General features: G+C 34.2%; 1 protein-coding gene across 4 annotated transcripts in view; it reads left to right on the top strand.

The window, feature by feature from the left end:
- LOC126969930 (KH domain-containing, RNA-binding, signal transduction-associated protein 2-like) overlaps positions 1–24,736 on the top strand; it is a 212,448-nt gene that overhangs the window by 45,392 nt on the left and 142,320 nt on the right. For all 4 annotated transcript variants that reach the window (XM_050815566.1, XM_050815568.1, XM_050815567.1 and 1 more), the window contains exon 2: positions 23,265–23,433. In XM_050815566.1, the coding sequence (XP_050671523.1) occupies positions 23,322–23,433 (112 nt within the window). In that variant the 5' untranslated portion in view covers positions 23,265–23,321. The remainder of the gene's footprint in view (positions 1–23,264; positions 23,434–24,736) is intronic.

A 24,736-nucleotide genomic window follows, 5' to 3' on the forward strand; every position in this document is an offset into this window, starting at 1 on the left:
GATGGACCGCACACAGCAAATTATTTTTCTAGAATGTTCAAATCACACTCAGCTCATCAATACTTTCTTTGGCGCTATCATGCAATATAGGACAGAAAACGTCGAGTTGCGAAAAATAACTCGCGGATACTTACTTACCTACCTTCTTCATTTCCCGTGTACGGTCACGAAGATCAGATAGCGGTACTTATGACTTTCACTTTCAAGGAAATTACATCGAAGGAGGAAACATTAGGGACAATTTTTGCCATGCAAACGTTCACGACTATTATTTTCTCTATGGTTTAAAAAACCAAGAATTAGTTTGTTTAAAATCTAGGATTAAAACAAAATAATTTTTAATTAAGATATATTATTATTATTTTTTGAAGTGAAACTTCTTTAGAATCGTTGTGATTTCAAACCGGACGCAACGAAAAAAACGACAGGTAAGAGACACAAATACAAAATGTGTAGGATGAAGCCGGCAAAGAATGAGACAGAAATATGCATACTCTTGAAGTGAAAACTTCTTTATCATCGTTGTGATTTGAAAATCGATGAAACGAAAAAGCGACAGTAAAAAGAGTAGTCACATCAATTCATAATATTTAACATGGGAGATAATGAGATAGGAAGCATAATACAATGTTTTGGTACCAGGCGATCATAGTTAAAGAAGAGATTGTCTTAAGTATGGCGCGAGTATACCTTAATATATTCTGACTCTAAGCGCACGACGTATTACTACATAGACACCAGGAGAACATATTATTATATATATTAGTGGTGGTAGGAATGTCTATCATAATGGTTGACATCATGTGTCATCCTAGCAACACGTACCAGGAATTCATATGCAGTTTAGAGGTTCATGCACCATGCAGGTTTCACTTCTGACATGTGTACTTTGTACGCACGCAATGTTTTTTTTACTCAGCGCCTATTGCTGCCGTAAAGCAGTAATGTGTAAGCATTATTGTGTTTCGGACTGAAGGGCGCCGTAGCTAATGAAATTACGGGGCAAATGAGACCTAACATCATATGTCTCAAGGAGACGAGCGCAGCTGTAGTGTCGCTCAGAATTTTTGCGTTGTTCAAGAATCCTGAGCGGCACTGCATTGTAATGGGCAGGGTGCGTCAATTACCATCAGCTGAACGTCCTGCTCGTCTTGTCCCTTATTATCATAAAAAAGATATGAATATTATCCTTATATGTGTCTCTCTATTTTCATTTTTTTTTTAATATTTTTGTTTTTTTTTTTTAAGTTCTAGACTACTTCAAAGTTCTTAAAATAAATAAACCGCAAACAGAAGCCATGTCAACAAATAAGTGAGCAAAGGAAAGCAATCCGACCCAAATTAGTTCCTTCCTATTTCCGTTTCTAATATATCGTTGCGATTGGTTAATTTATGAATAAGCTGGAACTAATCCTAGTGTATGTTCAGACTAGGGCGGGAATAGTTACCTATTATATATTTAAATAAATTTAATTTATTATCAAGCCGTTTTCATAGTAAAAATTTTAATACAACAATTATTGAGACTAATTTAATGAGTTACTTATAAAATTATGTTGAATATTATTATATATCTTAATATATATAAATTACGTGACACGTTGTTTGTCCACGATGGACTCCTAAACTAATGAACGGATTTTAATGGGGATTACTTCATGGAGTGTAGTTTAGTCAAACTTGAGAGATAGGATACATAATTACTTTTATTTTCAATATTTGTTTTGTATGGCGATATTCTCTATGAGAGAATTTAGTGACGCACGTTTGACAGTTCCGCTGTGAAACAATTTCATTATAACAACATGGAGCATTTTTTACGAAATAATTCTTGATGTTTTGAAATATTCTCACAAATTCCTATAAAACGGTTTTTTTTTATTATCTACAGAACAACGTCTGTCTGGGCAGCTAGTAGTTATATAAGTATAATTTTGTTTCAAAATATTTTACAAATTACTGTATTTGACAGATATTTATAAATATGCGTTAAAACTAAAATGATTATAATAAATAGTAATATATATATATATATATATATATATATATATATATATATATAATTATGATAGAATTATGATAATAAGGGACGAGACGAGCAGGACGTTCAGCTGATGGTAATTGATACGCCATGACCATTACAATGCAGTGCCACTCAGGATTCTCAAAAAACCCAAAAATTCTGAGCGGCACCACAATTGCGCTCGTCACCTTGAGACATAAGATGTTAAGCCTCATTTGCCCAGTAATTTCACTGGCTACGGCGCCCTTCAGACCGAAACATAGTAATGCTTACACATTACTGCTTCACGGCAGAAATAGGCGCCGTTGTGGTACCCATAATCTAGCCGGCATCCTGTGCAAAGGAGCCTCCCACTGGTAAATATAATAATATAGTTGTAGTAATAATATATAGTCTTTTAAATCCCTATTTGGATACTAAACATTTCCCAATACAATCAATGTTTATACTGTATTATAAAATAGCAAGTCGGTAACGACAAACTCCGCCATGCTTGTGGCAATTCACTTTATCTTAGAGAAAATACATTTTGCGAGAAACTGCGCACTGTGATTTCATCTTTGTATTTTCTTGCGACAATTTATGAATGAAAATTTTAAATAAATACATGGATAATTTGTTATGTTTTTAAAGTGGTAACACTCGTTTCTGGGGTTAATTACATAAATAAAACTCAGAACAAAATTTTATGCACGATGCGGGACTCGAACCCGCAACCTCTTGCGTTCCGTTCTCAGAGATCTTTCCAAGTGAGCCAACCGTTGGAGTGACGTATCGTTGATAAAATCTTGTATGTTTTGTTCAACTCTCAGGTTGTGGCTTTCATCTACAGGATCTGCTTAACCCCAATATTTGCATGTTAGGAAATTGACTTGAAATGAATGGAATGAGACTTGTTCTTGCAAATCTAAACAATTTGTTATATTTAAAAAAAAAAAACTATAATACATGGAAAATAAACGCGTTTCATATTTATAAGGTAAATTGGACAGCAGATACTGAATTTGGTAGTAAAATCTCTGACATTCATAAGAGTCATTTTGTCCTTAGTGAACAAAATAATTTTTCTTTAATTCTTAGAGAACTCTGTCCATTACCGTGCAGTGTTCAGGACTCTTCATTAAACCTTGAACACAATACAACCTACCTGTTAGTTTCCTGTGCAAAGAAGCCTCCCACTGTTATACTTATTTAAATAGAACACCCTATGTTCAATTCAACGAAAGTTTTGGTTAAGTCCCATGCAAAAAGTTAACCATAAAGTTCCCAACAAAATCAAATTGAACTATTGGATTGTCATGTAAACGAAATCTACACTCGTACTCAATATATTGAAAAATGCGATTGAGGGCTTGAGAATTGAAATACAAAGAGAACAGCATTAATTACATTGGAACGTTGAATACTCGAATAAGCCGTACAACCAATTAGTCCGGATGAGAGGTTGTCATGTGGATGTAATACTTTCGTTTTGTGTATAAAGCGCGGTTTTCACTGTCCGTGTATACTAGGGCAATTTATTTAGATTACTAATCGGCCGCTACTATTGCCCCCGTCTTCATTATAGTAGGCTAGAATTAAAGCAACTTTACTTCAAGTTTTAGCTAGTCATTACCAAATTCAGTATTAGCAAATATGAGGTTTGATATACACTTACATTTTTTCAGCTCTTCTCTCGGATTAATAGTTAAAACTGCTAAAGGGTTTAAGGCGGTGCTTGTCCACTTGAGTTGTTTGGTTTTAGACGAAGCTATCCCGCTCAAAGTCACTTGTGGCGAGTGTAGGTACCTGCTATTACATTTGGCTTGGCACCGACTTCAAACCTATCAATAGGTAGCACATAAAAATAATAGTATGTTATTAATATTAAAGGTATAAGATTTGCATAAGAGGCGTATTAAATTATATCTCTATTAAGTTATTTTATACTCTTGAGTTTTTGAAGTCGATTTTTTTTAGTGTCATTAATCATGTACACTATATGAAGTCGTTGCTTTTTAGTGTCATATATTAAATAGTGTTTTTTTAAGTAGGTATTAGTTGGCCTATTTCATATCGTAAGACAAATTTTCGGCAAACGGGTTAGTAATAATATATATATATATATATATAATATATATATAATCAAACTAAATGAAAACTCCTAAAAAGTAGATACATAACCTGTAATAACATCATCCACGTAAACAAAAATATTCATAAAAATTAAAACTACTTGGCCAAACTATGTCAAGTTTTAAGAAAAGAAAGAATCACGGAATCCGGGTCATAAATCTCAGCGTAATCGGTGTACATACATAAAAAAATACCAATACCAAAGCGGTAGATTCAATAAGATTTTTTTTTTGACAGTCATACGTGTCATTTCCGTGACCTACGTGAATAAACTGATTTTGATTTGAATTGAATTAAGAACCTCCTCCTTTTCGAAGTCGGTTAAAAATGAAACTACATACAATAAGTCGCTGTTGTACCATGATTGTGTGTTTTATTACGTGGTTATACAGCTGTAGTAAAGCGATCCGATACCACTACGATTCAGTTTTGTTGATTTTCGAGCGAATAATGCGCGCGAATTTTTTTACGTGCGTACTATTTTACGTGCAGAAAAAGAATGCTTATAGTTAAAATAATTTCAGTCTATATAAATTGTATGTCTGTATGTAGTTAGAATGTATATGAAAGCTATCGAAACAAGCTATAAGACCATGCATAAATTATTCATATTATTTTACACACACGACACAAAGTTGAAACCGTTATATTTTAGAATAAATGAGTATTTTCAATGAAAACATTTTTTTTATTAGACTAATAAGTCTTTATGGTTTTTCTTATCGACTTTATATGTTTTTTCTAAAACAACACTAAAATATACATGCTTTCATAGTAATAAATTGAAATATTCATTCCGAAATACTATGAAGAATCCCTTGACCTTGATTAACCTTGAAGTGCGAGATCGCTTGTCAAAATAACTATTGAAATATAGTTTAAGATTTTTTTTCAAATAAAGTAAACATTTTTAAAAATATTCCAAAATAAATAAACAATAAAAAACAGACACACACAGATTATCGATATATCGATGCGTTGAAGTGTTTGTATGAAACGCTATCTTAACAGTCCGTCTTCAGGATCAGATCTCGAAGCCGTTCCGTCTGCAACGGGGAGACAGACAAGGCGATGTCATATCGCTGAAGATGTTCACCGCTGCATTGGAAGATGTCTTTAAGCTTTTGGACTGGAACAGACTCGACATCGACATCAATGGTGACTACATCAGTCACCTTCAATTCGCAGACGACATCGTAATCATAGCTGTGACCATAGAAAACTTAAGCCATATGCTCGATGGCATAATGTCAACGTAGCACCTACTCCCGTAACAATTGGGAACTGTACTCTCGAAATTGTTGACGAGTACCAATTGGGAAATCATCCTTGGACAAATAATTTGGTAAGGCAGGTCCAAGTTTGGGAAAGAGGTCACTCGCCGAATTCAACTCGGATTGGCAGCGTTCGGGAAGCTCCGTAAAATCTTCTCATTCCAAGATATTTAGTGTCTGAAGACGAAGGTTTTCAATCAGTGTGTGTTGCCAGTGATGACATACGGTACGCAGACGTGGTCGCTACCTATGGCCCTGATGAGAAGGCTCATGGTCGCTCAGAGGGCAATGGAGAGGGAGCTCAGAGTTTCCAAAGTCACCAACATAGCCCAAATTATTGCGAAATTTAATTGGCAGTGGACATGGCACATAGTTCGACGGATAGATGGCCGGTGGAGCAGAAAAATCCTCTAATGGTGACCACGTACCGGAAGACGCAGTCTTGGTAGGCCCTCCACAAAATGAACCGACGATCTGGTCAAGATCGCCAGAAAACCTTTTGATGAGACCAGCGCAGGACCTATCGTCGTGGAGATCGTTTGGTTAGGCCTTTGTCCAGCAGTAGACGTCTTCCGACTGATGATGACGATGATTCTATTATAAGTTTAAACTAAAATAACAATTACTAATAACAAAATATTCGGTAGTGTGGATTCGTTGTCGATGTCGTTGCGCCATATGTACTATCGGTGTCTTGTTTCCGTTAATACTTTATGTATAAAGGATATCTTTTAACGTGATAATATGCCTTAAAATTGCTAATAGTTTTTGCTAAGAGCATATTATTATATGTTAAATGTAATACGTTTGCATATTATAAATATTTATTCTGTTGGTGTATAATTAATAAATTTGTAGTTATATTAACGGTCAATATATCAGTTAATTAGCACATGGTGAATCCCACAGATATTCAGAAATAAAATTTCTCTCGAAGCTTTTGTGATAGGGGTCAGCCTCAAAGATGCTGTCAAACCGCCATCCTGTGTCATAATAGATCTATAAGCGTCACAAACACGAAGGTTTGGTTTTGGCCCTATTTCTCAAATAATACTACAATATTTGAAAAATAAAAAAAAAATAACAAAAAAACAACCGCCTTTAAAAACACTATTCCAAAACAATATAATATATAATGTGCACTAAAAAGTATAAAAATCTAATTAATTAATCTAATTCTAGTTACGATTATTGTTATTTTTGGAATCGGTGTCCTTCCGCCGCAACCCGCTCTCGCCTCCTCACGACTCAAGCACATGTCACCTATAATGTATGTAGTAACAAACCCATCTTGGATGACACCGACTCCAAAAATTACAATAATCGTAACTAGAATAAGATTAATTAATTAGATTGTATTTATACAATCTAATTAATTAATCTTATATCTTTAGATATATCTTTGGATATATATATATATATTTAAATATATATCTTTAGATACGCAATTATTTTTATACTTTCTAGTGCACATTATATATTATATTGTTTTAATCCGTAATCAGAACCTAACCAAACTCTCAACAAACTATCTTTGAAGTATATGCTTTCCAACAAAAAAAGAATCATCGAAATCGGTTATCGCGATATTGAGGTATTCGTAAATTTATCATCCACTTTGCTATACGTATGTATAGCAAAATTTAAGACTTTTATGGTTTTCTCATGGATTCCACTGTCAGTTCTGGACCAAATTACAATGGGACCACTCGATTATCTAAATCGATTCACCCAGTCGAGAGTTTTGAAGTAATAAACATAAAAAAATACCGACAAATTGATTACCTCCTCCTTTTTTGAAGTCGGTTAAAAAGAGGAATACTTGCATACTTGATAATATGAAAAGAGAAAAAAAAACGAAAACGTTTTTAATTTTATTGTAGTCTGGTAATTAATACGATTTAAGCTACTATCGATTAAATGTGCTTTATTAATTTGCTTGTGGTGCCGTCGTAGGACGTGCCTTCCCTAGATATGGCGAAGAAACCGATGGTGATGGGATTATCCTGTTATTGCAAACTCTGCTTTTGTTTATTGAGCGAAGCGAAGCGAAGCTGAGTGGAGCTCCCACCATGATTCCAATTGATTTCTGTTTTAAATTGTTTCTTGGCCATTTCTGGACCGATTTTAAAAATTTTTGAACTCATACAAAGCTTTCAAAATTTCATAGGTCATTGTCGAAACAGAATTTAGAATTTCGGCTTGATTAAATTATTATAATTAAAAACCTAACATGATTTACAAATTATTCTAAATTAGCACGCGCTATTTATATTTACTTAAAAATTGAGCCGATTGATCAAATCACAATAAGTTATAATTGTAACACTGCCATCAATCGAGAGTGATTCAACTGCCAGGTCCTTAGTTATTGAATTTGCAAATCGTCACAAGTTTCTCATGTGACCAAATAAGGCGCTACTTCCAAAAGATTATTTTTATTTATTTTGTTTTGTTTTTTTTACACAGACTTAGTTTACCTCGCTTCGCCCTAATATACGCCGGAGCGAACCGGTACGACGAGTGATTGCGGCACCCTAGTAATAAAAGTGTTTATCATATCAGCTGGAAGACATCCACTGCTGGATAAAGACCTCCCCCAAAGCAAAAGTGTTACTTTATAATATTATTGTCTAACTTAATTAATATATTTAAATAATTAATTTCTTAAATGTTTCACATTCTGTTACTATATTCACATTACAACTTTATATTTAGTTTTGTATAGCTTGATTCCTCCAGACTGTGTACTCGGGATGTCATTGAGGTTTTTTAAAGTGAATCTTTTATTACATCGCTATAAATTTTTTCGTCCATCTATCGCATAATTAATATGCTGATATTAATATTTTGTTTCACTTGTGTCGTGGTTTAAAGTACTAAAGTAGTTTTTTATGATGTTTTTACTTTTTTTAAATTACTGAAGTAGACACATGCAAATTTTATGTATAAATAAAAAATTGTGGATAACGTGCTTAAATTGTAGGGATACGTCCCAGCGGTCTAACCACTAAGCAATCGCCGGATGACGCATTTTAATGTAAGGAAAGGTTATTTATAAAATCTTTTATTGATAACCAAATTTATTTCATTCTTAGTTACAATTCGTGCAAATTTATGTTAGAGTTTCGTTTATGTACATTAATAGGATAAAAGTAACAATTGGTAAGAGTGAGAGAGGAGGAGCCTGCCTACCACTGCCATATGCGTGACAGAAAGGGAAGCAAGACAGACTGGCGCCGTAACGCGTTACGTTACGAAGCGGTTACCCTCCAATAAAAAGTTATCAAATTCAATTAGTCTTTCATTGAAAATTACAACCATAAAGATTTTGACAAGGAGTTTGGCTGCCACGTTAGAAAAAACTACGCGAGGGGTGAATTGCGGATGGCAAATAAATTTCAAATAAAACACACACGATGCCTGTGAATGGGGCCTAAGATTGTCCATTGTTATCTAATAATGAACGAACAATTTACGATCGGACGGACTACCACACTTCCTGATTTCAATGGTCCAAAACAAATCTACTCTAAATCTAGTGGAATATTTGGAACGATGCCAAATGGCGAACGGTAAAAGTGTCACAGGAATGATAATAAAAAGATGTCAACACAATGTAGTAATTTAAATTTGTTTTATGTCACATATTAGATACATTTTTTGGAAGTAAGTCATTGATGAAGCCAGTGATCGCCAATATATAAACAACCATAGTATAGTTTTTCTCCTGAAGTATCTCAAGTTGTCAAGATATATTTACACACAAGTGGTGAAGCGACAAACTTTGATTTTCCATATGCTTAGTCTGGCCAAAATATTGTTACATCTGGATTTGTGGCGGTCCACCACAGTGCGGTTTTCAAGGAGCTTTCTTCCACGTACTACAAAGCTGTGGAATGAACTTCCTTGTTTCTATTTCCGCGGCGGTACGTCATGGGTACCTTCAAAAAAAAGTGCGTACACCTTCGTTAAAGGCCGGCAACGCTCCTGTGATTCCTCTGGTGTTGCAAGAAATATACGCTCGTTTGTTCTCCTTTTCCATAAAAAAACTGTTACATTTAAAAATAAACAAAATATTACATTTGTATTTGGATCTATCATTTTTATATGATTTTTCATTTAGTACACAGCTTACATTCAAAAAGTAAATTCGCAGAAGCTTAGGCTACAATTAATGCAATCGTGAATAAGTCAGTCTTTATCATCCTTCTTTTTACACTTACTTCTTAATTACTTCTTTTAAGCTATTGCATAGCTTCTATCGCGGGCCTTGAGCGTGGAGACCGAATCCAGAAATTCCATAACGAAAATAATCTAACATTTACTAGATGTATATAGATATTTCGGCACGGTCATTACAGTTGCTGTGGAACAGCGGTTATCACGTATGCTTTTTGTGCAGAAGGTCCCAGGTTCGAGCCTGGGGTATATATTGATCTTTTTTAATTTCTTTATTTTTTTTTATCATGTTTTTTTAATTTTTATTATTATGACAAGCATTTTTATTTAGTTTCACCTGTCCCGTTGTCTGTCTGTAATCAAATCTTGCAAGTTAAATTTTACTCACTTACCGTTTGCTTTTTTTTAAATTAATTGTGTTAAAAAAATACTGCATAAATAAAATAAATAAATAATTATAATTGCATAAGTTGTTAAAAAAATGCTATGCAATAGCTTTACCGCGGCAGTCGCCGAGTGCACACGTCTTTTTTTTCTTCTTAATTTACACACTTGATTTTCCTTCTATAACAATGAAAACTATTAAAGCACCAATATCACTAGAAGTAAACATATTTTGTAATAATTGAATACTAAGGGAAAACTATACATTTATTATTCATGTCTAAATAAATCAAAAAGGAGGAAAACACTTTTTCCTGACTGCTGGCAAATTTTCAACTCTCTAGGGCCAGCAAAACACAAATAAATGTATTCATTTTGCTTATATATCTAAAAGTATGAATGTGGGACTATCTGTTACACTACACATGTGTTTTAGATGAAATTTAGTACTGACATAGTCAAAAATATGAAAAACATGTGTAAATTATATCCTGAAATCTAAAATTTTTCGAGGTAGGGTGATTTCTAAGCGGCAATTTACAATAATAACAATATTACTTTTAAATTGTTAAAATTAAAGTTATCAATGTCAAAAGAGGTTGCTTATATAAAACAAACAATTGTAGTGTGTACTTATGTATGCACGCAATTACTTATACTTCTTTGGCCTAACGAAGCAAAAAAACTTTAAAATGATTTATTCCTCGTACTATTATACGTTTTTAGAAAGAAAAATTTTGTAAAAATCTTGCAAAGATAGCATTGACAATTAATTATTAAATAACGAATACGGCTATATGGGCTTGAACCCTTTGCCTGTCCTAATAATGGACGAAGAAATAAAAAAAATAACGAAAGACGCAATCGTCAGAAAATTTTAGGAAACAACTTCAACCTGTTACTTTAGTGATACAATGATGCGCGCGCATCTTTAATTTCACTCTCATCATTATATTGCCGTTGAATTATTTTATCTTTTAAACAATTTAAAACGCAAATATTTTACGTTCTGTAAGATTGTAAATTGATAACAACAGATGACTCTGCTCAATCTTATTTACGGCTGATACAGATATGTAACTAAAGTCCGGTCTTACAGAAAATATTGAGTTTATAAATTGACTAAACAAATCTGAGGAATCCGTAGCATTGAATTAAAAAAAAATCCAAGCATTTCTCTAGAAGTAGTGCATTTTAAATGTTTTCTTGCAACATAAGTGACATTTTTTATAAACGGACGTAGTTCCTGAAAAACGTTCCAAGCCACAAACATCACATTTTAAGGAATTCGTGTTTAAAATTTAATACATGTATATTAGTGCGTTCCATACATGTGGGTTGGGCAGTAAGTCATATGTCATTTAAAGAGTGTCACTCTTTAAATGACATATGACTAAGGTAGGGCTGTCATTTTTTGTCAGTCCGTTATTATGAATCACTTGACCAGTTTTGTGTTCTTAACTCAATTTCGACATGATTGTGGTTTGGAACGTTTTTCTGGAATAACGTCAAATTTATGAATTCACTTTTTAATTTATAGGAGATTTCTACCTATGTAACGACTCATCACGATATCTCTGGAACCATAAGGTGTAGAGACTTGAAATTTGGTTAAAATATTTCTTTCGCTGAGTAGAGGTCAGTTAAGAACGGATTTTATGGAAAGCCAAACAACGTCTGTCGGGTCAGCTAGTATGTATAATATAATAATAAATAAATATTATATAATATATATAATAACCCATAATTCTTTAGGCGCGTTATGAAAAAATGATGAGAGTGAAATTTTAAGATGCGCGCGCATCACTATATCATAAAAGTAACAGGGTGAAGTTGGTTCCTAAAAATGTCAGACGTTTGCGACATTCGTTATTTTTTTTGGTTTCATCGTTCATTATTAGGATAGGCAAAGGGTTCAATCCCATACAGTCGTATTCATTATTTAATAATTAATAATGCGAAAGCCATTTTTGCAAGATTTTTACAATAGTGTTCTTTCTACAAAAGTAGAATAGCAGGAGGAATAAATCATTTTAAGGATTTTTCCTATGTTACGCCAAAGAAGTATAACTTCTTGCGTGTATTCATAAGTACCTACACACACTTTTTTAATTTGTTTTGTCTTATTTACTATATTATACCTAGTAAAATATTATCCAACATACAAGATGAAATTAAATGTATTTATAACTAAAACATTAACAGATAACATCAGACCTGATATTTTTTAATTAGTGTCTACTGAAGATAGTGAATAATATTTCCTGTAAGATTTCGAAATCTTTTGAGAATGCTCAAGCATAGAAGATACCGACAAAAGCAACAATTAGTTCACAAATCTAAATTTACACGGCTGTGTCGTAAAACTGAAATAAAATAGATTTGTCCACCGGGCGCGTAAATAATATTCCTGGCGCGAGGCCAAATAGATCTGGTCTCCAGCCATCAGCTTTGAGTGATTACTGTCAGCTCTTATCATGTCCTCTTGAATGCACTCAATGACATTTGGGCCACGCGTAGGCTGCCCGGAATATAGATCATTCATGAGCACTTTGATAGAGCTGTAGCACGTCACATAGACAGCTGGTACTAAGGATTTTATTTGTGTTGTGGAAACAACAATTTTAAAGGTGCTCTTCCTTATACAATCCAACACACGGGTCACCTAACGTTAAGTGATCACCGCCTCTCACATTCACCTGCAACACCAGGACACCCTTTTAGGACGGTGTTTTACTAATTATTATTATTTTTTAATCAAAATAAGGTACGAGACGAGTAGGACGTTCAGCTGATGGTAATTGATACGCCCTACCCATTACAATGCAGTGCCGCTCAGGATTCTTGAAAAACCCAAAAATTCTGAGCGGCACTACAATTGCGCTCGTCACCTTAAGACTCAAAAGGTGTTAAGTCTCATTTGCCCAGTAATTTCACTAGCTACGGCGCCCTTCAGACCGAAACACAGTAATGTTTACACATTACTGCTTCACGGCAGAAATAGGCGCCGTTGTTGTACCCATAATATAGCCATAATTTTAGAGGTGCCAACGTCGTTCTTTAGTTTATATAATATTTTATGCATTGTATCTACTTATCTTAAAAATCAATAAATTATTGGCAAATGTAGTGTATTTAATATTCTTATTTATTAATACGGCTTTACTCACAATTTATTGGTGTTAGTACCGACTGGTTTCGGACCATTCAGAGGTCCTTCATCAGGGTGAGTGTAGTGGGGTCGCGATAACGTCCCGTCTCTTACTGCGGACTTGTGCTCGTAGTGCGCGGCTGGACAGGGTGGGGGGCGCGGGGTGTGCCTCTATATATAATTCGCAACATATATAATTTATTAATAAATATGTTAACAATATCTCACGAAAGTTTTAATAATTTAAATGATATATATTCCATTTTCTATTTTTTTTCTACAATCGATTTGGAGAGGTGACACATGATAAATACCTAATGAATTTATGTTTGCGTTTTGTTTCTATTAAATTTTGTCCAACAATAATGTTAAGTTACAACATTTGGGCACTAAGCCATCGCTCACAGATGTATGAAGCGTGAAATGTGTGGCGGTTTTTGTTTGTCCCTCCGAGTACAGGAAAATAAAGGAAAAGCTGTGGCGAGGAAATCAACATACATCAATTTGGCCCCACAGTCGTTTGTTTTTTATGGGAAAGGAGGATAAATGAGCGAACGGATCACCTGATGACCGCTTCCCATAAACTCACAAGTAGGTGAACCGGTTTTATGTTGATGACAGAAAAAGAAATATTATCGTACAAATTTAGTCCAAGCGATGTTCTTCCAATAGGTAATAATAGCTGTCACAGCAAACGTTGTATTGCCATATAAAAAAAATAATAATAAAACTAAATTCAGTAAATAAAATTTTTGGAGTATAAAAATGGGGGAGAAATATATTATGATGCACGAATTGTGTAGAGTAGTCCTATCATCAAATTTAAACTCTATCGAGTTGCCTACAGATAAATTAAAATAAAAATATTTTTATTCAAAGTAGGTTTTTAAATCAATAATATGCGTCAAAAACTATTATATCAATTAAAAAAATTATGCTTAAAACCTAATAAGTAAATTCTTTATTAACGCTTTAAGCTTTTTAACCGACTTCAAAAAAGGAGGAGGTTCTCAATTCGTCGGTAGGTTCTTTTTTTTAAGTTTGTTACCTCAAAACTTTCGACTGGCTGAACCGATTTTGATAAGTCTTTTTTTATTTGATAGCTGGTGCTTCCCGTGTGGTCCCATTGTGGGTGATACCAAATAAATAACAATAATCGTAATAAGAATTAGATTAATTAATTAGATTGTATAAAAATACGCAATTATTAATTGCGCAGTAGCTCTATTCTAAATCTGTGGTATCATTAAGGAAGCCATTTATGTTATAGTAACCTTTACCACACAAACGTTTTTTAACAATTCTTTCGAATTTCGTAATATATTTGTTATGAACATTATCTGAGATCTTGTTGAAAAAGCATATACAACGCCCCACAGAAGACTTACTTATCTGGACATAGCCACTTAGTAATACTTAACTTTTATCACATAAATGTTTGTTAACGATTCTTTTGAATTTCGAAACATAAAATACGTCGCCAAAATAATCTAGAGTGTTCCAAAACCGAGCTTGATTAGTAGATGCCTTTTTGTATAGAATAGGAAAGTTTTACCACAGATTTAGTGTTCGGTCCCACCGTATTTGTAGAGTGCAGTATAACAACTTGAAGTGTACTGCAGCTTGCAATCTGGACTAATGAGGTTACATATCTCGATATTATAACGAACATACTTTGTAGGATTTCGTATTTACCCGGATATGAATTTCGTAATGATGTTCGAGGTCGTTAGTAAGTTCAGTTGCGTATAGTTATAGAAGAACAGATTTGTTCTTACAAATAATCCTTGTAAAGCTGAAGAGTTCTTAACCAACTTCCAACAAGCGGGTGTTCTAAACATTTTTATATACTTTATTTTACTAACTATGTTTGTATGTTTGTTTCAGTGAAATTGAACTTTGAATATATTGTTATTCTCAACTGATTGAGCTGAAATTCCACACGTTTTCTTAATATCGACTACATATTTTTTTTATGATAAGAAAGCTGACTTGGGTTGGAATTTAGCATTTGCTCCAACCATTGTCTTAAAGCGTTTTCGCACTACGTCCGATCCGACCCCGTGAAAATACGGTCCAGTGTAGTTGTATACTATTTCTAACGGTAGACGGAAAGAAATCGGATGATGGAAGCATGACTAACGCCGGATCTAGTGCGTAAACTACCATAGAAAAAAATCTTCGTCTACTTCGGATCGTGTTTATACGGATACGGATCGGATTCGGAACGGACGTAGTGTGAAAGCGCTCTTACTTTTCAAATGGCATAAAAGGCATTTTTTTTCTCAAAATGGATTCCACTAGAATTATTTTTGATGTAATTTTTTTTTATGGAATAGGAGGACAAACGAGCGTACGGGTCACCTGGTGTTAAGTGATCACCGCCGTCCACATTCTCTTGCAACACCAGAGGAATCACAAGAGCGTTGCCGGCCTTTAAGGAAGGTGCACGCGCTTTCTAATATACTAGATACTACTACTTTCATCGGCCTCTAGACCTCCATCAGCCAATGAAAATCATTTTGGGGATATAAGATAAATAAAGTCTCTCTTCTAACGAGATTTAAAAACAGTCAATATATATATTTATAATATATTTACTAAGCGTAAGTACACTATGCTATGAAAGTAAGGAACTTAACAACAAGTATGCAAAATGCCACGAAAAGCTGAATTCTTTCCAAGGTTACACTTGGTTGGTTGATCTTGTATGGAGTTCTGTAGCCATCTTTGAGATGGAACAGTCAGACATTACAACAAAAGATTCCTTAAAGCGCCGAGCAAAAAAAGATAATCGATGTTGTAAGTCAGAGTTCAAAGCTTCAAACACAGACAAAAAAGTGGTGTACTTATTGGATTCATACGCACATGCAAACAATGTGACGTGGGAAAATTCTGTGAACCCTTCCATCACACTTGGGGCCGTTGAATAATAAAATATAAATATTGTTTCCTCTATTATATTTAGTTGGTGTCAAATATCACTTACCTATTATATAAACATATAAATAAAATTGGAGGGTCTGTTTGTAATATTGAAGTAACCGTTTTTTACTACATTTATATAAATATATATACGGTACATACACCATAATAACATTTCTTACAATTTCATTGGCAGGTAGCTGATGTAATAAGGAGTAACTTAGGCTAATTAATCTTTTATTTTAGATAGATAAAGTAATGTTGCACTGTCCAAGGAACTGTCTAACTCTAAAAATAATTTATATGGCAAAACAACGTTTGCCGGGTCAGCTAGTAGTATATATAAATCCAGTGTCCTGATGTTTGTTTCCAGTGAAGTCCTAAACTAATGAACGGATTTTTAATAGGGATTACTTCATGGAGTGCAGTTTAGTCCAACTTCAGAGATAGGATAGTTTTTATTTCAAGCATAATATTTATTTCCAATATTTGTTTTGTAGCGACATATTTTCTATAAGTGATTTACTGACGCACAGTTTGACAGTTGTGCTGTGAAACAATTTCATTATAACAACAGGGAGCATATTTTACGAAATAATTCTTGATTGTATGAAATATTATTGATAAATTCACAAAAAACAGTTTTTTTTTTATTATGTACGGAACAAAGTCTGTCGGGTGAGATAGTATTCTATATTATTTTGTATTATTTTCAATATTAAGGTGAAGGTCGACCGTACTCACTCAATCTCACGATCTGTCTCTTCATTTGTCTTATTTTCACGTCATGTAAGTTTATAAATTAATTTATTTTCCATCTCTGCGGCCAATAGTGTAGCAATGAGATCTTATATGCGAAAAACTCTCCTTGCTACAATACCATTACAATACAAAACGGATATTTATACCATACACTTACGGCCGTTCCCAATATACTATCTACAGATAGAGATAAATTACTACCTTCTACTGTCAGTAATTAGATGTCAATCAGAAGCTGTCCCAATATACCCGATAAGTCATCCTTATCGCCTTATATTGGGACGCGTTAGTTGTCATTTCCATAGCAACTTCTATCGCTGGTAAGCGTATACGTCGTCCCATTGACAGACAGCGTGTACGGATAAGGTGAGTTACCATCGATAAGTTTATTGGGACGGAAAGTCAATGATAGTTACGATTTTTATCTCAAGTAAGAGATAGACTGAACATTGGGAACGGCCGTTAGAATATATAAGTGGAGTATAGACGACCGGACAGCCTGATAATGTGAGACCTATTTTGATTTGTCAATATGTGCGTTAGCTAGGTAATATTCTAAATACTAAGGACTATTAAGGAAATTAAAGACGTGGCTGACTGTTTACGACTTTTCAATGAAAATCGGTTACAGTAACAATTGATTCGCTTTCCTTTTCTTATCTTTCTGTTTTCCGTTACAGATGTTTTTCTCTATTCCACGCTTGGAAAATTGGAATGAGTCTCCTACTAATATTTTTATTGAACTCTGTCTCTTACCCTAAAATATTGAATATGCTGCCTGGTTAAAAATATTGAATAAAAGTTTTACTTTAATAAATAACAACATTTATATTAAACACTGACAAAAACAAACAAAATATCGTGGAGCACTGGCACAAATGAGTAATAGTCTGTTGCGAACTATAGGCGCCGCCCGCCTGTCACGCGACATGCAACACACAGACGAAAAAGTTTGAGACGATGTTATAAAAGTTTCACTGTAAAAATAAGAGCGCTTTTATTTTTGAAAGTTCACAATCGTATCTTAATTCTAAAAAAAATATATTCTACCCAGCTACTCCACTTTGAAACTTAGCACTTAAATATTTATAAAGTAGACAGATATATGAATGCTCGTTCAGAGACGTCTGAAGTCGGAACACTTCAGCTATTTCCACATTCCAAGCTCCGGTAGTGAATAATACAAGGTCTGAGACTAAGCTCAAGACCGGCTTAAAGTATTAACGAATATGTATGGGAAGAATTCCAGCAATTTTAAGCGTCTTGGAACGTTGGGATGATATTTATAAGTAGGAATGGTTATAAGAACTAGGAATTAATATACAGGATCAATGGTGCAACCTTAGAGTTGGTTTTAGAACCTTGATGATAATTGAGACGGCGTATCCATTTACATATTTTTGTACAAACTCTTAAACAGTCAAATACAATGTAGTAACCTCTTACAGAATTGAAACCTTGCTGTTCCATATTTATTCTCAAGGTTCAAAATCAAGAGAATCTTCCAAGTTCTTCTGTAAAAACCAACCTGGGAGTTCAGGCACCTCTCGCTCGAATTCTTCGCGAGTACAATAAGTTAAACGATACCAATTCAGAACTTGATATATTCGGTGGTGGGCTGGTCAGGTTTAAAGAAAGTGTTGTTAAACACTTAGCTGGTACTCAATCTGCATTTGTCAAATAAGTAGTTTTTCTTTTTTTTTCGTCTTCATTATTTTAATAAGTTAAAGTTATAATTTGTACTTTCATTTTTTATTTTGTTTTTATTATAGCTTAGATAGTATTAGTTCTATTTTTCAGAAGTAATGAGGGAGTATTTTTTGTAATTTTTATGTTCACCATAATTGTCATATACTTTAGAACTACTAATTGTAACATTAGATTAAGAAAATTATATTGTATATGATGTGGTGTGCTTTAATATTTAAATTAAATTAAAATGCAGTGCCGCTCAGGATTCTTGAAAACCCCAAAAATTCTGAGCGACACTACAATTATTGCGCTCACCTTAAGACATCATATGTTAAGTCTCATTTGCCCAATAATTCAGAAATAGGCGATTGGTCTCCGCTGCCCTCTTACTAGATACCGCAGGTGTAGTCACAAAGTGTGGCAACTAATACTACGCCCAACTGGGCGTACTCGAGCCAGTCTCGAACAATGTGTTATGTTGACGTGCCACATGTTTACAAATTTGCTAATAATTGAAACTAAAATGCCGGGTTGCGTAGTAAAACTTTGTAACAATAATACTACAAGAAATAAGAAAGACACTGGGATCACATATCATCATCAGTAAGTATTTTATATTTTATTAATTTCAATGTAAAATAACACGAAATGTATGATAAGAAATTTGAAAGATGCCATTGAATGTCAAGATGCACACAAGCATCTAATAGTTGCCATAATAAAAAAGCTATTGTGCTTAGGTAGTGCGGTATCAAGTTGGAGTGCAGCTGAGACCAATTCTTAACCAAATCAAAATCACTTCATTCATGTAGGTCATGGAAATGACACTTATGAATCTAAGGGTGCATATGCAAAATTGCTTATATCAATCCTTCAAACTGTATTAGAACGACTTTTTGCATATTGGTTCGGTTGCAATAACATTTGCTTTTTATTGAATAGGAGGACAAACGAGCGTACGGTTAAGTGATCACCGCCGCCCACAATCTATTGCAACACCAGAGTAATCACAGGAGCGTTGCCGGTCTTTAAGGAAGGAGTATGCGCTTTTTTTAAAGGTACCCATGTCATATCGTCTCGGAATCACCGCACAAGGAAGCGCATTACACAGCTTTGTAGTAAATATATTACACAGGCATACCAAAAAAGAGGGGGACAGTGTCAGTAAATTTTGTCAAAATCCATTTGTCTATAGAAAATACCACCTCCGAGATGAAGACTTAAGATTTATGAACAACTAGCTGACCTGGCAAACGTTGTTTTGCCATATAAAGTATAATTCACGTGATAGTTTTATAAGTAATAAAATATTGCCTATATTATAGCCTGTACATCATTTTGTTCTATTGTCAATAGTTTTTGCAGCGCACGCAAAAATAGGTTTTCGATTTTACACCTTGTGTTACAAATAGCAATTTTATTACGGATCCCTAATTTTGAAAAATAAACATAGCCTATAGCCTTCCTCGATAAATGGACTACCCAACACTGAAAGAATCATTCATATCGGACCAGTAGTACCAGAGATTAGCGCGTTCAAACAAACAAACAAACACTGCAGCTTTATAATATTAAGTATAGATACGTCACTCGAACCGTTTGCTCAGTGGAAGAGCGCTCAGGCGGAACCAGACAGGTCTCGGATTCGAGTGCCGCATCGTTTATATATTTTCTTTACAAATTTAATTAAAATAATAAGCAATGTAGTAAAAACTTACCGAATGAAATGTGATATGTTGATAAGATAGATGGAGGTGTGGAAGGGTTTCTACAGTTACATATAGTTATATTATATTATATTAAGATATAACATATTAACGCGTTGTTTTCAGTCCCCTGGGTTGATTATCTATAATACTAATTCACTACTTCCACGTTTATAGATTTCTATGGCTCCAGCATATATTATCCTGGATTCTTATAAGTAACTAGCTGACCCGACAGACGTTGTTCTGTGTTACTTTATATATATAATTCTTGTGTGCGTGTGTATGTCACTGAACTCCTCCTAGACGGCTGGACCGATTTGGATGAAATTTTTTGTGTGAGTTCAAGGGGATTCGAGGATGGTTTAGATTCACAATTTTTTTTTTTTTTTTTTTTTTTTTTTTTTTTTTTTTTTTTTTTTTTTTTTCTGAAACAACATTATAAAACGATGTATACATATTATTCTGCCAAACTGCGCAGCAGTTAAACTACCTCCTAAACGGCTGGACTGATTTTGATGACTTTTTTGTTTGTTTCAGTGAATTTGAGATTGGTTTAGATTCTCAATTCCGTCCATATAATATAATTCTCCTGCTCATGTGTATGTTAGTGAACTCCTCCTAACGGCTGGACCGATTTTTCAAATTTAAGACGTGTGTACAGGACAACGTCTGTTGGGTCCACTAGTAATAAATAAAATAATGTTTTTATATGAATTTGTCAATAATATATCATAACATCAAAAATTACTTCGTAAAATATGCACCCTGCTGTCGTAATGAAATTGTTTCATAGCAGAACTGTCAAACCGTGCGTCAATAAATTCTCTCATAGAAATTATGTATGGACACATCAAAGGAAAAACAAATTTGTTGTTTTTGTTTAATTTAGCAGCATTTTCCTATTTATTCACCTTTTAAACCTTTTCTGGACTCCCAAAAATAATTCAAGACCTAAATTTGTCAAATCGGTCCAGCCGTTCTCGAGTTTTAGTGAGACTAACGAACAGCAATTCATTTTTATATATATAGATAGATGAAAAGGTTCACTCAGAAGAAAAATAAACTTTTATACTATTTCCATCTTTTATATTGTATAAAAGTTTGTTTCCAAAACCTTTTGGATCAAAAATTATTCTGATAAAACACTGCCAGTTTTATCTGAGTTATCAATTTTATTCCACGTTATTTTATTCAACCAATCTCTGTATCAGATATGCTTTTGTTGTGTTTTCAAGTCCATTGGTTTATCACAATAATATATTTCTCATCGGACTTTCAATCGCTAAAAAAGTCCACATATAACAAATATTTATACAATTTGATATATTTTAAAGTGATAACCTTCACTTCTATGATTAACTACACAAATATCTGACAACCCATATAGCTGAATGGTTAGTGACTGTGACTACTAGAGTTCCCGGGTTCGAATCCCGGTAGGTGCAATCATTTATATGATAAATATAGTGACTCGGAAACAAACATCTATAGTATATATAATATAGATGTTTGTTTCCGAGTCATGGATGTTTATATGTATTTATGTATGTTAAAGTATTTATATTGTATTAAATATATCGTTGTCTTGTACCCATAGTACAGGCTGTGCCTAGTTTGGGGCAATATAATTTGTGTAAAAGTTTTTCAATATTATTATTATATATTAATTAAATAAAATTTGTAAATATAATTTTATGAACGATGCGGGACTCTCGCGTTCCGTGCGAGCGCTCTTCCAACGGAGCCAACCGATGAGTAACGTACGGTTGAACAAAGCATACAAGATTTTATCAACGATACGTCGTTCGAACGGTTGGCTCAGTTGGAAGAGTGCACGCACGGAACGCGAGAGCTCTCTATTATGTTTAGGTGTAAGATATATTTTATTGTGAATTAACTAACCATTTATTAGCCAAATCTTTGTTATAATAAATAGGATCAAGTTTTTGAATTACTTTTAATATAAATAAGTTAGAGACAGGATACTTTTTTTTAATGAAAATAAGGGACGAGACGAACAGGTCGTTCAGCTGATGGTAATTTATGCACCCTGCCCATTACAATGCAGTGCCGCTCAGGATTCATGAAAAACACCAAAAATTCTGAACGGCACTACAACTGCACTCATCACCTTGAGACATAAGATGTTCAGTCTCATTTGCCCAGTCATTTCACTAGTAACGTCGCCCTTCAGAGCGCCGTGCATTCATGCTTACTCATTACTGCTTCACGGCAGAAATAGGCGCCGTTGTGGTACCCATAATCTAGCCGGCATCCTGTGTAAAGGTGCCTCCCACTGATATTGCAGCTATGTTAAGCTCATGCTGAGGCAGCGATATGTCGTTGTGAAATAAAAGCTTTTTTCTTATGGAAAAGGAGGACAAACGAGCAAACGTGTCACCTGGTGTTAAGTGATCACCGCTGCTCACATTCTCTTGCAATACCAGAGGAATCATAGAAGCGTTTCCGGCCTTTAAGGAAGGTGTACGCGCTTTTTTTGAAGGTACCCATGTCGTATTGTCCCGGAAACACCGAATAAGGAAGCTCATTTTCAAAGCCACAGCTTTGTAGTACGTGGAAGAAAGATCCTTGAAAACCGCACTGTGGTGGACCGCCACACATCCAGATGGTGGGGATGATATCGTAACTTGTGGCGTGCCGTGCGAAGATAGAATTCGGTGACAGGAATCAGGTGAAAAAGCTCTTTGGAAAATGACGGACCAATGAAAATCTACGACCATCTAAATAGACAGATACTCGAATAAATGTTAACGACTGAAAATATGATCAGCTGCATCGAGTCATCATTTTATATCGGATATTTAATAAAGTATGCGATACTTCAGTAATAACTATGATGAGCAAGGTTTTATCACAGAAATAAGACTAATACTTACGTGATAATATTAATTAAAGCCGTCTAAAAGCTTTCTAAAAGGCCGGCAACAGGAGAATGTGGACTGCGATGAAATCAGATAACATACCCTCATCCATCCTCCTCCTTCGTATAAAAAGCTTGGGTTTAAAATTTTCCCTCTCTTTTCCAGGTATAGTGATGTGCTTGTGTGTGAATCTGTGATGAAAAATTAGAAGAGAACAGCACCATGGAGGGCAGCATTAGTACGAGTGAGACGGACGAGGAGCGCACACCAAGACATCCATCATCAACAGGAAGCACCACTTCATCAGGGAATGGATTCTATGCTCATAAAAATGGTAGGTACCATAAAATAATTCTTATACATTTTAGTATGGCCATTTACTGTTTATTATTAAGTACTTATTATTGTTTACCATTCACGTTCATGTTTCTTTTTCATGTCAAAAAAGGGTTTTGTAAATATGATAAATGTCACGTTTTAAGGATTCAAATTCAAATATTTTTATTCAAAATAGGATGTGACATAACTTTTTGAAAGTCAAAAACTACCACCCATTCCAAAAAGAATGCTACAGACCTGAGAAGAATGGGCGCAACAATTTAGCGGGCTTTTTTTTCCGTCAAAAACAATGTTTACTAAGCAATATTGTACAATGAAACTTATCATTTAATAGCCTGAGGGCGGTCGCTCTATTGCCAATCTGTGGAATCATTAAGAAAGTCATTTATATATTATATTGATTGATAAGATTGTCTACTGTCTTCATAACTGTGCATTTAAAAGAACAAAACACACCTGTTCAATGATTAAATCAAAAATCATCAATCAAAAGCACCGTTTGCAAGCTAACGTCACGTTAATATGAAAGGTCCCTTCATTCTTTCAATCAGACGGTGGCTTTATTACGAAATATCTCTAAATAAGCGACTATCGCGTATGTACGTATAACCGCAATCTGCATGATCAACTTTTACTACACAGAAAATCTCTACTTATAATTAAGAAAGGTGTCTGATATGACCACACGAGTAGATAATTTGTATATAATACGATTTAAATACTTTTTTAAGTCCCAGTCACTGTTTAGGTATTATCTATAAATAAAATTAAATGTTGCTTAAAAATGGCTCCGTCGTAAATCCAACTACACCACAGATGAATATCGAAGTGATCGGACAGCCTGGTACTAGATTATGATTGTTTCAGAGAGATAGAAATGACTGTATACTATTGTATATTTTTATTTATAAAAGAGCGCAAAAAAAAGAATGCTGGGAGTGTTTCTTGTGCCGCTTCTTCAAGGAGAATCAAGTGACAAGTACAGTGTAATGACAAAAAACATATCTTAAATTACAAAGTCGATATAATCTGCTATCAAAGAGGATGTAAATACTACGTAATAAGAGGCGTGACTGCCTGAGTAAAATTCAATTTAGTTAAGTATGAAATATGCAGTGATTTAACATAAGTTTGAAATAGTAGTATTTACAGTATGGCGATTGCCGGTGAAGTATAATCCGGCTAAGGTTGAAAGCGAACAGTTGCTTAAAACGTAGTGGATTTCGGCTATCTCCGTTTTTTACAAGATTATGGCCGTCACCTGTCAATCTATCAATGACTGCACGTTTCATACAATT

This window comes from Leptidea sinapis, chromosome 19 (genome assembly GCF_905404315.1).
Source record: "Leptidea sinapis chromosome 19, ilLepSina1.1, whole genome shotgun sequence".
In the NCBI taxonomy this organism is placed as follows: Eukaryota; Metazoa; Arthropoda; class Insecta; order Lepidoptera; family Pieridae; genus Leptidea; species Leptidea sinapis.